We start from the raw sequence: 18,660 nt of genomic DNA on the forward strand, positions 1-18,660 counted from the left end.
AAGGAGAAGAAAAGAACATAGAAGGCTTTGTGTGGGAGGAAAACTAAGTTGCCCTTCAAAGGTGAGAAATCCTTCAGCAGTAGGAAACACTACATGTAGTCATTTATGTAGAAATGGCAGGCAAGTTTGACTTCAGGTGATAACATGACAAACACAAATCTAAGTTAATCTTAAAGTTAATCTTATTATCTACAGACATCTGAGATTTATTCCATTGGGGTAAAGAATCCCTGAAGAGCTTTCAATAAGGGGATAACAGGTGAATGTTGTATTAGGAAATTGTATAAAAAGTGATGGAGTTAGGGAGAGGAAGGGCCCTGGCAGTAAATTCAGTGGGATAATGAGAATCTGCATTGAGAGAATACAGAAAGTAATGAATTTAAGAAACTGAATAATTTATAGAACCTGACAAGTGATTGGACATAGAAAATTAATAAATAAGGAGAAAGGTGGATTCAAGCTTGAATTGTAACCCAGAAGATTTTCAGATTTAAGGAAATTATGATTTCACCTTTAGATATTAATTAGTAGGTACATTTGGACAATTCTTGAAAAAATATTTCCTGAAAATCTATAGAACTGTACTTTCAGATCATAAGCTAAAATATAGCCAAATAAATAGTCTTTTCACCAAAACACTCTTTTCTCAAATAAGCCCTAGTTCTGAATCCATGGTCTGAAATATTCATTCTTAATTACATGCACATGTACACAAATACATATTTATTTAGTTTCTAGCAGTTGTGTTTAAATACAGTGTTAATACTTAAATTACTTACTTCCCATGTTTAAAATTACTGTACACTTTCAGCTATATCTTTTGCTGTTTCTAATTGGAATTCATAACAAAGAAAGATTTTTTTCTCCTGAGAGATTTCAGGATCATTTTGTCTAATCGTTCCTTATGTTAGACTACCATATTATAAGCTTCTTTGGAATAATAAATCAGTCATGCAGTTACCTTCTTAAAGAGCTTGGAGTTGTTATGCCATTAGTTTGGTGACATTCTGCAGACTATAGATTGGTAAAGTAACAGGGCTAACAGTAAGATAGTTTTTTTTTTTTTTAACACTCCTTCTCAAAAAAATTACTAGTATATCATTTAGCAAAATATTTATCAAAATTTCAAATATTAGAAGTTTAGTGCAATTCTACCTCCACATTACAAATAGGACTTGTCAGATTATCAGCCAAGTACATAAAATTGAGCAAGTTTGTTTGCATACTACTTGAAATAAATCCCTAACAAGACTCATCTGTTAATTGGACTTAATGTTCATGTTAGTAAATGAGAAATATTTTGGCTACCATATAGAGTAGTAAGATCTACTCAGTAGAATAAACAACTAACATCTGTTATCCTGTGCTGATCTAGCTTGGCTTTTACCAAGTTAAGTACATTGGCCCTGAAGTCAAAGTTATCTGTGACTCTGGCTCATTCATGTATTTGTGAAGGCAAAGAAATAGTGCATCTTGAGTAAAGACCAACCAGCCAAAAGGTATTGAGTACAGCTAATTCATATTGTTTTAATTTTATTAGCCCACAACCTTAAGAAAGAGCTAATTGAGGTTAGAATTTTTGCAAAGTTTTTATAACTTTTTATAATTGTTTTCTTCAATATTATCCTACTTGTAGGATTTTATACTGAATATTGTTAAATTAAATTTTCTTTTTTTTTTTTTTAAGAAGCTAAATTTGGATTTGGCTGAGCTTCGGAAAGAAAAAGAAGATTTACTAAAGAAATTGGAGTCCTCATCTGAAATCACAAGTTTGGCAGAAGAAGTTTCCCGGGTAACAACTCCTCGGATACACATTACATCACTGAGTCCTTCAAGGAGCATGGATCTGGAAATGAAGCAATTGCAGTGTAAACTAAAGGTGATTTTAAAGTTTATTAAGCATGAAAACATCCTCAAAGACAAGTTTATATCAACTCTAATTTATTCTAATAAAAATAAATTATGGCATCTAAAAATTATTAATATTACATTTGACTTTATTATTCAGTTTTAGTCTTACATATTCTTGTCTGGTAACTCAAAGTACTGTTCTCTGAAAAATATGATCAGGCACCCTGAAATCCTAACTTAGGAGCTAATGGGGACTGGCCATTTTCTTCTGCTCCATTACTCAACTCCTCTCTGCTCCCCTTGTCTCCCTCTGACTAAACAGAATCCTCTCAAATGTAGTATCAACATATAGCCAGTTGGTCTCCTTTGCACATGTTACTATTTTAGCTTGGTCCTTTTTGATTGGAGATGGAGAAGAGAAGAGGAGGGAGGGAGAAGAAGCAGAAATCAAAAACAGATTGATGTAGTAGACCTCAACAAGTTAAACCTTTGAGAATAAAGTTTATAAAGAATTATATTTAAGCTTTGGAGAAACTGTCAACAGCTTAAAAGTGAGGCTGACCTTAGTTTAAATAGAATTACCTTGTAAGAAACAAGATTGATGAGTTTTAATTGGAGAGTTCATTTTCATGCTGCTTAAAACAAGCTCATTTGCTTTTCACATATTTAATTCTGTTCTTCAGTGGGAATTGCTCACTGGAAGCTAAAGGCAGTATATATAGGACCATATTTATAATGAGAGTCACTAGAAGGAAATATCTTACTGTAAATGCACAGTGTGCATTAAAAATAGAATTACTGTTAAGATAGTATTGACTTATTGAATTGTAGAACAGACTCAGGTGTTTTCAACCAAAAAAATAATATTTTAGTGCAAGATTATGAATAAAATAAAATAGAATAAAATTTAAAATAAGCAAGTACATCATTGCTTGAAAATATTTTGCTTTCCTAGAAATAATCATTTATAAAACTGGCATTGATTGGGATACTTCTTAAATGCCATTCTCAGACAATGTTTACATGTAAAACTTGCCTCAACAACACTTTATGTTTAAATACCTTATATAAAATTAGAAATGTAAGAAAAAATAATTGTGCAAGTTTGGGGGCATGTATCTTTTAAAAGATATTTTTTTCTGTGAAAAGGTGCAATAAAATATATAAATCAAATATTTTAGTGTTTAGGTTTAATATACTAGAAGGTAAAATCATTGAGAAATTCTTTGGTCTTATGTATTACTTAGACTTTAATTCAAAATTCTGTGATTCTTCTTAAATTTTCATGATCCTGATATGTCATTTTCACCAAGATAAAAATGAATGTTAGATCCAGTACTATCTGACTTCTAATTGTTTTTTAAATTCTTAATAACTTGATTTATTTGATTTTACTTGCTGTAGATGGTTTGACAGCAATTAAAAATAAAAGAAACAAATCGTCTAACATAATTTTGAGTGAAAATAGACCTATTTGAATATGTGTAAGTTATTTACAATATAGTATTCCATAGTATAAGTTTTTACACACATATAAATATTTATCTTATTTTGAAGGAATATATGAGTCAGAAAAGTGAAACATGAGAATACCTAAAGCAATTTTGTTTAATAGTCTGTATCTAACCTGAAGTCTTAGAACACTGATCAGGGCATATAGAGACAAAAAAGATAAATGTTCACTTTTATTTTGTTTCATGTTTTTATGTGGAAATTTCCTAAAAGAAGTTTAGTACATAATACTCTCTGCTACTAAAAATTTCTTTCAATATTATATTGTTTGTTAGTGCTGCCATAACAAAATATTACAGACTGGGTAGCTTAAAAACTAAATATTTATGTTCTCACAGTTCTGAAATTGGAAGTCCAAGGTCAAACTTTTGACAGCTGTTTTTGTCTGAGACCTCTCTCCTCAGATGACATGTATATGGCTATATTCCTTTGTCTTCATGTGATCTTCCCTTTGTGCATGTCCATGTCCTAACTTCCTCTTCTTATAAAGACCAGTAATATTGTATTAGGACCCACCTTTAAATCTCATTTTACCTTGTGTAGTTAAAGGTCCTATCTCTACATATAATCCCATTCTTAGGTCCTGGGGATAGGTGAGGACTTCAGCCTATACATTTCAGGGGAACACGATCTAGCCCAAAACAGATATCAAACTGCTAACAGTGATTATCTAAGAAGTAACTTATTTTCTAAGTTATTTTCTAACTTCTATGTATACTTTTAACACTTAGTTGAGAAAGTTGGTTAGATTTAAATCTCTTAAAGGTCCACATGCATCTTTTTTATTTTGTCCAATTATGTAGAGATACATTTTTGTGTGTGTGATACGGCAGTTGTACCCATTAGTGCTCTACAACTGAACTACATCCCCAGCCCTTTTTCATTTTTTTAATTTGGAGCCAGAATATTTCTAAGTTGGCCTAGAACTTGTTTCTCCTGACTCAGCCTTCTAGATTTGCTGCAGTTGCAAGCATGCTGCACCACACCTGGTTGTGATTGTCTTATGTCCCTGATTCATTTATATCATTAGAGTGCTCAGGAGCATTTTCTGTATTTTCATTTTTGCTTGTATTAGACATGTATCCCAAAGACCCAGCTTTATATAGGTAATAAGATGTTAGAGATATATAAATTCCTAGTGAATGGTATATAATTAATTGTTTATATTTAATTTATTTGTAGTTTTTTATACAATCTGGGTTAAATAATACTTAATTTTTGTGAGAGCATCATGTGGAAATATTTATTTTAATTACTCCAATCTGAAGGTACTCATTTTTGGAGAACAGCACAGCATTTTATTATCCACTCTTTCCATTCTTTAAAGATTTCCACAGGTTTCAGTAAATACACATTATTTTCACAACTATGTTTCAGAATTGCTCTTGGTGTGTCAGCAGGTACTTTATCAGTCCACCTTACCTGTGCTTCCTATTTTTCTGAAATATCAGAAGCCAATGGCACACTGCAATTTGCATAGATAGGACAGGAATTCAGAGGACGTCATCTGTCAGTGTCCTCCAAGCAAATAGAGCCTTTGCATTCGGCATGTGATCCACTGGCAGTGTTGCAGTTCAAATATGTGTCCAATCTCCTGGGTTCAAGTCTTACAGAATTGCAGCAGCAAAACACTAGTGATTTCAAGAATAAAGTAGTTATCAAAAATGGAATAATTGCCAGGTGCAGTGGTACAGGACACCAATTCAGCAGCTTGGAAGGCTGAGGCAGGAGGATCTGGATTTCAAAGCCAACCTCATTAAAAACAAGGTGCTAATAAGCAATTCAGTGAAACCCTGTCTCTAAATAAAATCCAAAACAGGACTGGGGATGTATCTCAGTGCTTAACTGCCCCCCCCAAAATAGAATAGTCATTGGAAGATGTTTTCTGAATCTTCCTCACTGTTCCTTCATAGTGTGAGCCATAGAAATCACTGTCATATTTAGCAAAGCCAAATATCGCCACACCATCTGTCAAAGAAGCATGTCTAAAAACAAAATTCCAGGAGTCTCTTGGGTAAAGATCAATCATTGTTATTCCCACAACACAAAAGGCATCTTCAGGTTTCTTCTTTTTCAAGAACTTCAGGATATGCCCTGCACGAATCGTAAATTGAGTGTGTGATCGGTCACTCTAAAAGAACACCGTGTTGAAGAAACAGAAACTGGTTCTAGGAGTTTTACAGTCAAGCCATAGAAAACTGCTTCACAGTAGCCCTTGAGCCATTTAATATATTCTTCCCTGATAACTCTGGTGTTTCCTACAGATGATAATGACAGGTCTCTTCCATTCACATCATGTTCGTTATGTCGAGCTTTCAACCTTCCCTTTATAAAGGAAGGCTACCATTGAAGATTTTATGTTACAAGGACAGGCATGTCCGGAAGGTGCTGCGAAGGGTGCCTTCGCCCCCGACAGGCCTTGCTGCTACCCTTTCACCTCCCCTGGCCACCCCAGCACGCCTGCGCTTCATGCTTTGTGCCATTAAAACTTAAATTTATATTTGGGGTTTTAAAAAATTTCTGATTGTTGAAGAGAATTCTTTTAGATAAGTACCATATTCTCTTCCAGTTTCAGTGTAAATTAAAAATAATGAAGGACATTAGTTTTTAAACTATTGTTACTATAGATATAATCTATAAGTAGGCTGATTCTAAGTATCATACAAATACTAACTGTATAATTTTTATTTAGCCCTCTAAGATAGGTTCTGATAATACCTCTATTTTGTAGTTCAAAAAACTGAGACAAAAAGAAAAAACAAGTTAATTGCCCAGGTCATGCAGCTACTAAATTGTATAACTGAGATTAGAACTCAAGCCAGCTGTCTCCATTCCATATTTTAACCATTACACTATGAAAACTTTTAGAAATATTCAATAAGCTTAGTATAAGAAAGCTTTAACTAGGATAAATCTATATCATTGTGACATTTTTGAAATGTGTTTTGCACCAGATTTTAAATCATGCTACTGATAAATATTGTCTAATAGGGAAAAACGACCTCTGGGATTTTATCTTTTTTTTTTTTTTTTTTTTTTTAACTAACTTCTTGTGGAGCCTGATCAATGAATTTACTTAACCACTCCAAAGTTCTAAAGCAGGAATACCTTTCTACTCATCTCATAAGAACTTTTGAGGATCAAATGACATAGCTGTCAGACTTAAAGATTTTGGCAGAAGTATATATCAAGCTGGCATTGTTTTATTTATCCTAATTCAGTAATCCCTCAATTATCTAGAACTCTCAGAAGTATAGCATATTCAGCCACATAAAATACAGCCTTAAATCTAAAAACAAAAAAGAATAAAATAGCTATCTTAAAATTCACTTGATTTATTCCACTGAAGATGCTATCAGATTTTACTGTCCCTTATCTTTGTATTTTAAATAAATGTCTAAGTTTATTTATTCTACATGTCAGCAGAAAACATTTTAAAAGCATCAAATTAGAAATATGCATATGAAGGAGCAGGATGATTGCTTTGGGCAGGCATATTGACAGGTGAAAAGGAAAGCATCCGATTGACAGAAAAAAAGAAATATGAAAGTTAAGGTAAATACAAAATTAGAAAAACATAGGAGATGGGAACCATTTAGAGTAAGAGTATTTTTGTTACACTGTTTCCTAAAGGCATCACTATATTATAGAGATAATATATAGTAATATCTCACATATAATTAATATAGTGATAATATTTATAACCATCATTTTAGCATAATCATGGATGGTATATTTCTAACTGAATGAACAATCATCCATGAAACAAATCAAGATTAATATTTAAGTAAAAATTTCAATTATTTGGTAAATTCACTAGTATGGCATACCTTATAGCAGTCCTAGAAACAGGACATTGTATGTCTCTGTAAACATGCAAAAGGTAGTGAAAATTTAGTTTATGTTAAACACATTTGATCAAAATTTACAACATTCAAAATAAGTATGTGTTGAGGTAGCTCTTTGGGTTTTTAAGAAAACTTAAGATTACATTTATGTAAAAATTAAACTTTCAAATTTTAATTTCACATGTGCTATCAATACAATATTAAAGTTGGTATGATGAATTTAATGCACTTTCCTTGTGTGATTGATGATGTCATCCTTTCAAATTAAAAAAAAAAAATGCCATTTTCAAACATTCAAACCTAGGAGTAGTTCTAAATGAAACAGTTTATTTAGAAAATTAGTGGAAGAACTATTCCAAAGATTTATTTACCTGGCTGAAAGGTCCAAGATAGTTCCACTCAGATTTGTTACTTGGTCTGCTGGTGGTCAACTAAGGTGTCTTTATACTTTTTCACATGCCTTTCAATTGCCTTCCTTACAAGGGGAATACCACGGAAGCATTCCAAGAGGGTGAAAGACACAAGACTTTAAGACTTAAAAATTTGCTGCGTCATTTCTGATAAATTCTTTTGGTGAAAACTAATAATAGGCCAGACTAGATTCAATGGTTTGAGAAATGAAATCCACCACTTGATTGGAAGAGCAGCAAATTATTTGTGACCATATTTAGTCTATTTTAGGTTGCTAGTAAATCTAGTATTCATTTAAATGATATTATTATGCCATCAGAGTTCTTACTCATACATTTATGTTTTACTAGGATAATTCATATTTCCTATAAGTATTTGCAGCATGTACTATGCGTTTGTTATATGATTGTGTTCCTCTGTGCTCTGGCAAACTATATAAACATCTTAGTATTACTATATTGTGTCTGTTAGAAAATATAAAAGCACTTAAATTTTTTAAATGTTCATTTTAATTATTGTTCACCATAATTATTATAAATTTATTACTCTTCTTGAGAATGGTGTTTATTTTGCTTTAGATCAAGATTGAAAGGTATATTGAAATTCATGTCTATTTTTAATCTAGAATGCAACTAATGAACTCACTAAGCAGTCATCAAGTGTGAAGTCTCTGAAATCTGAACTCCTAGCTAAAGAAGAACACATAAAGGAAATGCATGAAAAGTAGGTTTTTCATATTTCTATCCATTGTATTTGGTGCCACCTAGTGGTAATCAAATCTGTTAAACTTTGCATTCCAAAAAAACAATACCAACATATCATTAATCATGGAATTTTACTTTCTTAGTTCATGTTTAGACCTATATAAGATGGAAATTTAAGAAATGCTACACATAGCAGGATTCATGGCAAATTGGTTACTATTTTTAGTTAAGGTAGGAATACTGTTAGATTTCCCTTATTAAACATATAATTTTGAGTAAATGTAAATTAATGACTTTGAGACTATAGATAAAAATATTTCAAGTGTTGCAAATATTTGACAAAAAATATAAATGGATACTTAGTTGGTTTAATTCCTAAGTTTATAAATCTAATGTGGAAAAAGGAAAGTTTTGTTTGTATTTAAAATAACTGGAAGTACCTTTAGCGTTTATCAATTTAAAAAAAAAAAAAAGGTGTTTTAAATGCTCCCACTGAACTTCTTTGTATATCATTTATAGCTGCAGTAGAGTTTATAGGTGATGATATGTGTGCATACAATTTCATTCATCACAGATAAATTTGAGATATATGTCTTATACACATGTCTGTATACCAACCACATTGTAGGTGAATATCTGTCCAAAGTGATATTAACAGGTAAAACTATTAGACAAAAAGATTTGTCAATATTTTTGATTGAGAATATCTTGAAGTTTATTCATAGATTAAGAGGTGGTCTTGCTTATAATTTAACAATGAGGGCTCTGAGAAACACTATTTGAAACTTGGCTTCTCCATATGCTAGCTTTATGTCTCAATTTAATAGTATTAATTAAAAAGGTTCTTAAGAGGAATAAATTAGTTAATACATACAAACCACTTATAATAGTGACTGGCACATAATAAGCCAGTCAGTAAATAATAAATATTAGTTATTGTCACTTTTATAGTTAATTAGTGGTAGCAAGAGAAGTAGCAACAATGGTAGTAGTAGTTAACACTGCATCCACCATTTTATACTTATCATTTCATTATCTTAAGCTAAACCAATAGGTGAATTCCATATCAAATGACATTAAATCAGAAGATATTGTGCCTGATTTTAGTTTCTTTGCATGTTACAAGATTTATATGTTTAGATATTTTCCTAACACTGTTCACCTTTTGATTGTCTTTAAGCATCACTTCAGTTTTCCTAAGCAATGCAAAAATGTCATTAACATATATTTCAGGTTTTCATAAATTTTAATAATCTTTCTCAGTTAATCTTTCTTTTGTTTTAATGTATATGTGTTATACTATAATAACCAAATCACAACTGCATTGTAGATTTTACTTAAAATAGAGTAATATTTTATGCAGTGCAATTTATTTTACTAATTTATAGTTTCATTAACATCAGATAGCATTTTAAAATTAACAGGTATAACATTGGTAACATGGAAAATAAAGTATTTTCTGTTCTCTGGATAAAATATCTTTTCTTCCTTTCAAGGATGTCTCGAATGGAGAGGAACATAACTATGAAAAGACATTTAATAGAGGACTTGAAATTTCGACAGAGAGTTAATTCAGAAAGTAATGAGAGTTTTAGTGAAATGTTAGAAAATCTTGAAAAAAAGGTAATATTTAAAATTCAAGATTCCAAAATCTCACACATACTGTAACCACACATTCTGTTTCTATTTGCAACTATTGAATGAGAAGATAAGTTTAATTTTGAAATATTTAATACTTCTGGACCACATAATTACATTTTATTTGGTATTTTATTTAAAATACAATTCATAACAATAGAATAAATATTTCTGAATTTTTTGAAAATTGATAGCTATCAGAAGATCTTTCCAAAGTATACATTTTCTCTTGTATACTTAATTCAACGCATATGGGAAACTCATTTTATTTAAAACAGCTTTATAATATGACCCCAAACTAGAAATGTTTTGTTTCAAAAACAAAAAAGGTGGTATTTGCACAATTCATAAGGCAGTTGTACTTTGGCTTTCACTATATTTTATTCACTACTGAAAGAGCATCTCCTTTACTTTCCTCATTGAAGTTGAAAATCTTAAGTATCTATGAGCTCACATGATTTAAAAGAAAATTTTATGTGACTATGACAAATGCATATGGATTTTCTATTTCTTCATACACCCACATAAATGATAATTTTTTCAGGATTTCAATGTTATCCTTTAAATTTTGTTAGATTTTTAACTTTAGTAATCATTTCAGATAGACCTTTGCAATCTTTGAATAAGTAATTATTTATCTTTAGTGGCATTAAACTGAAAAAGAAAACCTATTTCTCCTGTTATTCTTTGAAATATATAATAAATGTGTTATTATTTAATATTCCAGTACATATATTCTTAAATTTTTTGTGCAATTTTGATTTTTGTTATTGGTTTAAGGATTGCTAGTTTTGCTTATGAGTTCTGCAAATGGAATTATTGAATTTGATAACAATTTTATGAGACAATAAATGTAAGTGTACTCATTCATTCATTCGTTCATTCATTTAGTTTCTGATTAAAGAAATATAACATTGTACTGGAAAGCCTTCACCAAGGATAATTATTTTTATACTTTCACTGTAGGTAAAGACATTAACTGAAGAATGTTCCAATAAGAAGGTATCCATTGATTCACTAAAGCAGAGACTTAATGTTGCTGTAAAAGAGAAGTCACAATATGAACAGATGTATCAGAAAACTAAAGAGGACTTAGAAAAAAAGGTATGATCTTAGGACGTTTTAGTCTGGATATAGAGAATATAGTGATGTCTTTTTCATTTCTAACATTGTCACTTTTTTCTCCCCAAACTGCCATGAGATAGTGAAAAACTTAACTGCAAAGAACATTATATCTCTAAAAGAAATACCAAGAATTTATTTAATATTAAAGATAATGCTTTGTTAGTGAAAATAAGCAAAAATAATCATTAATTTTACCCAAATAAAAATAAACAATATATAAAGTAATGAAATCTTTCCTTGTCTGATATGTGTAACTGTTCCAAACCTATTCATGAATTTTTTTTTTATTTTATGGTTACTGATTTTTGCAGGATCTCAAGCTTACTCTCCTGATCTCAAAAATAAATGAAACTGAATCAGCAATGGCAGAAATTGAAACAGCAGCATCTAAACAACTTCAAGGATTAGCTCTACAAAGTGAGCAGGTTCTGGAAGGTGCACAGAAGAAATTGCTGTTAGCCAATGAGAAAGTGGAAGAGTTCACCATATTTGTAAAGGTTCGAATTATTGTGGTTTACTAATTTTGTATTATACTTCAGGCAGATGAAGCAGTGACCTACTTCAGATGATTTGGGTAACACTGTAAAGTTACTCACTGCTTTTCTAACCCACAAAGCACTTTCTCCTCCCTTATGTGTACTATTGTTCAAAATAGTGTCTATGAAAGATTTATTTTTATAGTTTGAATTTAAAATTTTCCACTTAGTGGCTGATTTTAGTGGCACACACCTGTAATCTCAATGACTCAAGAGACTGAGGCAGGAATTCACAAGATTGAGACCAGCCCCAATAATTCAGCGAGACCATAAGCAACTTAACAAAACTCTGTCTCAAAATAAAAAAATAAGGGGTTGGGAATGTGGGTCAGTTGTTAAGCACCCCTGGGTTCAATCTTCAGTAGCAAAAAAAAAAATCCACTTCCATTAATGTCAGTATAGTAGCAAAATTATAGTAATCAAGATTGGTTTGATATAAAAGAATTAAGTCATTTCCACTCTAGTTTCATTTTGAAAATCACCCAAGCAAGAATAACAAACAGAAAAGTCATATTCATTGAAGCTAGGGGACATCTTAAGTTCAGTCTACAAACTTCAAAACATGGAATGAGTAGAGACTTAGCAGAACAAAGAGAAGATACTTAAGTGCTTAGATAAATGATGGCATAGGGTGTACCATCTAGAAATGACCTAAAAAGGTGAAGAACCCCCAAACAGCTTAGGAATTGGCTGCACAAGGAACTATCAAACCTTCAATGATGGAGTAGGAGCAGATATGGAGCTAAAAAGGTAGCTTGAAGTTTTTGTAAGGAACTTTGAGACTTCTAGTCTGTACTTTGATCCCACATGATTAACAGAATTCTTCCCTTAACCTTCTAGAGAGGCCAAGGAAAAACAGCTGTGAATACAGAGCTAACACTAAGAGCTAGGAGTCTGCAATTGTTGTGCTTCTTTTGATTTTACTGTGAATTGTTTAAACTCTGTTCAGTGTTTTTGTTCTTTTTTGTATTGTCAGTAAGCGTATTTGTTGCCATTAGATAGACCATGATGAGTTCCTTTACATCAGGGACAATATTTTATTAATCTTTTATCAGTATGGCAGCATTCAGTGCTTTGCAAAGAATGGGAGCACAATAGTAATCACTAACTAATCAAAGTGAGTTTCATTAGGAATGTGGAATTTTTTTTTGACTGCACATTTTTTTATTATTATTTTTTATTTTGATTCATTGTACACAAATGAGGTACAACTTTCATTTCTCTGGTTGTACACAAAGTAGATCATAGTGTTTGCATAGGAATGTAAAATTTCAATGATACTTTTGGCCTATAAAAGTAAGAACAAAATAATTGATAGGAGAGTAACTATTTCCTTTCTCCCCTTTCCCCCAAATCTTAGTATTCTTTTCCCCCCTGATCTTTAATGAGACTGAGTTCTTTACTCTTTTCCTTCAGATGGCATATATTATTAAAAGTAGTCATATCCTAGTAGGATATATGCATTTATATGTATAAAATGTTTTCAATTTATGGTATCTCTCTTCTTTCCTAAAAGACCCACTACCATTTGAACCACTCATTCAGACCTTACTGTATAAATACATATTAAACTTAAAATAATACAATTCTAGATACATTAATGTTTGTGTTCTCAAATTAGTTATTTTTTTAGTCTCTCTTTTTAGATGGGTCAGTAGTTGGGCATCTCTTAAGGCATTTCAGTAGAAAAAGATATTCAGCTCAATATATATTAGAATATTTTTAAATGTCCCTAACTACTGATCTTATTTGTAAGTAATAACATTTCTGGGCTTATTATTGGATATTAGTTAGCAAAAAACTAGCATTATTTATAATGTTATATTTTTCATTCCCCTAAAAATAGGCGCCTACAACATTGTATGCCACTAATCCTAAGGAAATCCCTTACTTTGCTTTTCTGAAAATCAGAACTACCTTGGGAGTTTTCTTATTTTAAAAAATCTACAAAATGAATGAAATAAAACATTTTAGCTCTTTTAGTGAAGGTTTCAATTGGTGTGAAGTCAAGCCAATACGTCCCTCAGAGGATGCTGAATAATTGCAAAGCATTAATTTTAGTAAATGTAATTTACCCTTTCCTAATTTAAATGTCATTTTCTTCCAAGTACTTGGTTATGATACATCTTCTCATTGAATATCGTCACTGTTTTACTCATTAGGTAGCACCATTTTTATTATGACTATAAGCTTCACCAGCTTTTGTTTTCCTATTTTCTGTTCAGCTTAGGATTTAGTTTGTTATATTTTTAACCATGATTTAAAATACGAAATATATATAAGATGCATTCAAAATGCTAATTATTGTTTTTATTGAAATATTCTTTGAATATGGCATTGTTAAAGAGAAGGAAGGATAAGTGAAAATCAGAAGTTTTCACAATAGAATACTGCATTTCATGACTAAATTCATTTCATGATCAATTGTTATACACTTGATGAAGTGTATAAAGTAATGGTTATATTTCTCCACACAAAATAGATTATCAAAAATTATCCTTAAAAATCCATATTTTTATTTATGTCCAACAATGTGAATGATGTTGAATGATGAAGTATCTAAACTACTGTTATTCAGTGGTGACATATTGGACCTTCATATTGTTCACCAACAGTGATACAAAGTGTAGATGTCTTAATAGATAAATTCAGAATTGCATGGCTTTTTAATTAACTTCTTAAAGCTTATATAATGGGAAGATTACAGGTATGAATAAACTGTATTTAGTACTTTTTCAGAATTGTAATACTTTGTTTCAATTTAGCATTTAGACTGCCTACATCAGAATCATCTGCTTCTTTCATATTTAAATTAAATAAGTAATGTTTGGGTCCCAAATTTATTAAATCAAAATCCTGGTTGGGTTGGACCCAATAAGCTGCATGTTATAAGTTAACTAAGTAATTATTATATATATATAAACAGTTTTAGAGACATGACCTTAATTTTTTTTTTTAACAATTGACTCTGTATAACAAAATACCTACCAATTTGGCATTATGGTAACATCTGTACAACTCCTAAATTCTAATGGAAATTTGACATTTATTTTTCTTAGCTGTGTTTTAGGACCATGTGCAGTTGACACTAGTACCACTTCTGCTATGTAATTGGTTTTTGTATTCAAGGGCCACTAACAAATTAATACTAAACCCAGAAATATTGGCTAACACTGGTTGGTTGAGTATTAAGAAAGGGATGATCAGCCTCTTTCTCTTCCTTATGTGGATGACCCTAGGACCAGAAAAATTGCTCAGGAGTTACTCTCTGAAGCAGCATAACATCAGTGACTTCCTAAATCCTATTGCATTAGTTACATTAGACCTAAGCTTCCACCTTTTTAAAAGAGTTAAGATCTTCCATAATTGCTCTTCTGCCTAGAATCTAATCTTTCCCTCTACTCTCCAACTTTCACCCATATTGTACTTAATTCTCTGCTTTTGCTCAAGTTCTGCTTTTCACTCAAAATGCTCTCTCCTCTCTCCCCTTTGCTTTCTCCTTTCAGATTTAGCTCAGTGCCTTACTCTTATATGAGCAGTCCCTTTAATTCTGTGTTTAAGAGGATAGAGCTCAACTCTGCCACTTATTAGCTGTGTGATCTCAGGCAAGTGACTTTATCATGTGCATCCAGTTTCCCCACCTATAAAACAATTGTAATAATGGAACATGCCTGTGGTTAGGATTTAAATAAGTTATCATAGCCAATGAGAAGAGTGCCTAATACACTTAAAATACCTATGCCTAATATACCAAAAGAACTAAATATCAATTATGTTATATTGCTGTTGTTGTAATAATAGTAGTAGTAGAATTTTTCTTATTTATTTTCTGAACAATTTTTATGTGTAACTCATAAATTAACATATAATTTGTAAACTCTTATATTTTTCTTTTTAAGTAGATTATAGTCAGCTTGAAGCCAGGAGCATTGTCATCTGTTTTCCTCATAGCACTGGCACCTAACTTAATTTTTTAAATTCTTGAGGTATTGATCTTATATCTACTTCAAGAATGGTCCTAGATTCATAGTTACTGCTCATATTGAAAGCTCTTGGAAGACAAGAATTATTCACATTCCTTAATGAACATGGTTAAGGAATGTACATTGTTCTTACATAGAACATTATAATCTTCAAAACTCATTCTATACAGAGCTTATTAGGGTATCATATACACAAAAGTACTTAATAAATATTATTAGTAGTATTAATAGTACTAATGTTTGTTCTGGCCCTGTTGTGGAATGTATGTTCCCTTTAGTCTTTTCATTTATTCATGGGACATAACCAGATTATAAAAGAGGTGGTGTAGCCATCTGTTCTAGATCTAGTCTTGAATACAGAATTTTGCCCTGGGGTGAAATCAAGTGTTTTGAGCATCTGGGCTGGATATATGTGGCAGATCTGAGGCTTTGAATTCTCCTAATAACTGACTAAAACACACTAGGGAAATTTCTAGAAGTATTTGCTCAGTTTGACTCAACCCGAATACATAGGCTACTTAATGTGCTTGTATGTAAGAGTCATATACCAGACTCTATCTTCTCAGTGTTTTTTTGGTTCACTATGAAATACATAACAACCAAAGAACAATATTTAGAAGTGGAAGTGGTTTCCTTATCAATGTATATTGCTTTGATGAGATTTAGTCTGATATTTTGGTCATATAAGTTTCTTGCTTCCTTATTATAGACACTTATGGAGCATTACAGCATACAGTTGTTCATTCTTTGGCACAGATCTAGTCTCTTAATTATGTTTTCTAAATGGTTCTGTGATAGGGGCTGGGTCTGTAGCTTAGTGCTTAGCGCTTGCCTCACACATGTGAGGCAACTGGGTTCCATCCTCAGCACCACATAAAAATAAATACATAAAAAGATATTGTGTCCATTTACAAGTAAAAAAAAAATGTTTTTTAAATTAAAAAAAACAGTTTTATGATATAATTTAATTTGAATTAACTCTCTTAATCCTATTATACTAAAAAAGGAGCCAGGCACCGTGGCGCACGCCTGTAATCCCAGCAGCTCGGGAGTCTGAGACAGGAGGATTTCAAGTTCAAAGCCAGCCTCAGCAATGGTGAGGTGCTAAGCAACTCAGTGAGACCCTGTCTCTAAATAAAATACAAAACAGGACTGGGGATGTGGCTCAGTGGTAAAGTGCCCCTGAGTTCAATTCCTGGTACCCCCTCCCCCCCCCAAAAAAAAGGAAAATTACAGCTGTTTTTAGAGAAAGGTTCTTAATAAAATGCATTACTTTATTATATCATTATAAAGCTGTTTGAAAAGCTCTAAAAACACACATAATACTTGTGTACTCCCTGTCTCTTTCTGTGAGGCCCTTGGTATTCTGCAGAAGGACCATCACCCAATGCAGTTTCTTAACCTTGGACTTCTAGAACAATGATCCAAAACCTCTTTTCTTTATAATTTTTTTTTAAAGCTGTTAAAAACTACATTAATTATTCAGGAAACTCTGATGATAATGGTGACTCCAGAGTATCTGAATAGCCAATTATCACCTTCTTGCAATCTAATCCTCCTGGAAAAAAGTCTAATCAATCCATAATAATTCAATGAAACTCAAAATTGTAAGTAGCTAGCTAACATAGACAAAAGCTCATTGATAAAGACTGGAAAACTAAATTTTAAAAGGCTGGATTAGTAGACATAGTAAGATCAAAATGGAATAGTTTACTTTATGTCTCCTGAACACCACTTCTGGTTGATTGCAATAAATTATAAAGATTGAAAGTAGAATAAGCTGTAAGAAGAAATGTACACCCAAGAAAATATTCTTATTTTGACAATGTCTTCAGATATTGGAACTATTCTTCATCATTAGAAGGGACAAAAAAAATGGGCTGTTTCATATTAATTATAATGAATATTATGCAAAGAAAATATAAATGTCATGAATCCTTATGATCCTGAAACATGTTTAAAAAATCTGATAACAATATAAAAAAAAATTGGTGAATCCATAGATATATTTACCATGATGTAGAATAATCTACTATACTCAGAATTCAATAGTTGAAATAGACAAAATGTAACTCTTTTCAAATCCATCTAGAACATTCACAGAAGCCATTTACATCTTAAGCCACAAAGTTCAATACATTCAAAAACCAAAAGTCATTTTGGCTATTTATCATGCATATGGCATAATATACCTATGATTTAACAAAATAAGTGGCCAAAATTTATCCACTTAGAAATCCTAAACTCTGTATGATTTAGAGTTAGGAAGAAATAAAATGTGAGCTCATGAACTGGTTCAAAATGAATAGTGAGAGTGTCAAACCTTTGAAATTTAACCAAAACTTCACTTTCAAATAAAGATGTTTGAGAAAAAAAAAAAATAAATAAATAAATAAATAATACAAAACAACAAAAATGGAATCAGTGAAGAATTCACAGGAATCTTAAAATGTGTACATAATACTTTTTTCTTTATAAACATATTTGATAAGGTCCTACCTTGGCAGAGGGCCAACCTGGTATTTCTGCACAGCCTGGGCTTCAACCATCCAGGGAGCCCAGCCAGTCATACTACATGTCTGTGCAGCCCAGCCCAGAGTCTTGCCCATTTTATGAGCCTAGTCCAAACTTGGGCAAAGAACCCAGCCATTAACCTTCCCAAACCACAGAACACAACCAGTGATTTAACCTGATCTTAGAGCTCAGCCTGTAGCCCCACTCAAATATGGAGCAAAGCCTGTGGCCACTCTGATGAGTGTGACTGGTAGCAACTCTGACTAAATTAAACTCTGACTTAGATTAAAGGCAGCAGCCCCAACCAGGCAGGGAAACCATCCAAGTGACTCCACCCAACCACAGGGTACAACTTGTGGCTCTGGCTGATTATGGAGCTCAGTGCAGCCCTACCTGAACATGGATTTCATTACCAAAATCACTTGATCACTACCCCAGCAAGGTGCAAATATGGAGAGTAGCCTGCAATCCTCTCCAATTACACGCTTTGACCTTTAGCATAACATGGCCAAGGAGTATAGCCCATGACCCTGCCTGA

The 18,660-nt window shown here is 31.9% G+C and overlaps 1 protein-coding gene across 8 annotated transcripts in view; it reads left to right on the plus strand.

The window, feature by feature from the left end:
- The window catches only part of CNTLN (centlein), a 376,749-nt gene that overhangs the window by 323,911 nt on the left and 34,178 nt on the right, over positions 1–18,660 (plus strand). For 7 of the 8 annotated variants that reach the window (XM_079113162.1, XM_079113161.1, XM_079113157.1 and 4 more), the window contains 5 exons: positions 1,688–1,879; positions 8,248–8,345; positions 9,823–9,949; positions 10,931–11,068; positions 11,401–11,586. In XM_079113162.1, the coding sequence (XP_078969288.1) occupies positions 1,688–1,879; positions 8,248–8,345; positions 9,823–9,949; positions 10,931–11,068; positions 11,401–11,586 (741 nt within the window). Of the gene's footprint in view, positions 1–1,687; positions 1,880–8,247; positions 8,346–9,822; positions 9,950–10,930; positions 11,069–11,400; positions 11,587–15,131; positions 15,355–18,660 lie in introns of those variants that run through there. The other variant, XM_079113163.1, reaches the window with a different exon arrangement.

Source organism: Sciurus vulgaris (assembly GCF_902686455.1).
Source record: "Sciurus vulgaris genome assembly, chromosome: 15".
Taxonomy (NCBI): domain Eukaryota; kingdom Metazoa; phylum Chordata; class Mammalia; order Rodentia; family Sciuridae; genus Sciurus; species Sciurus vulgaris.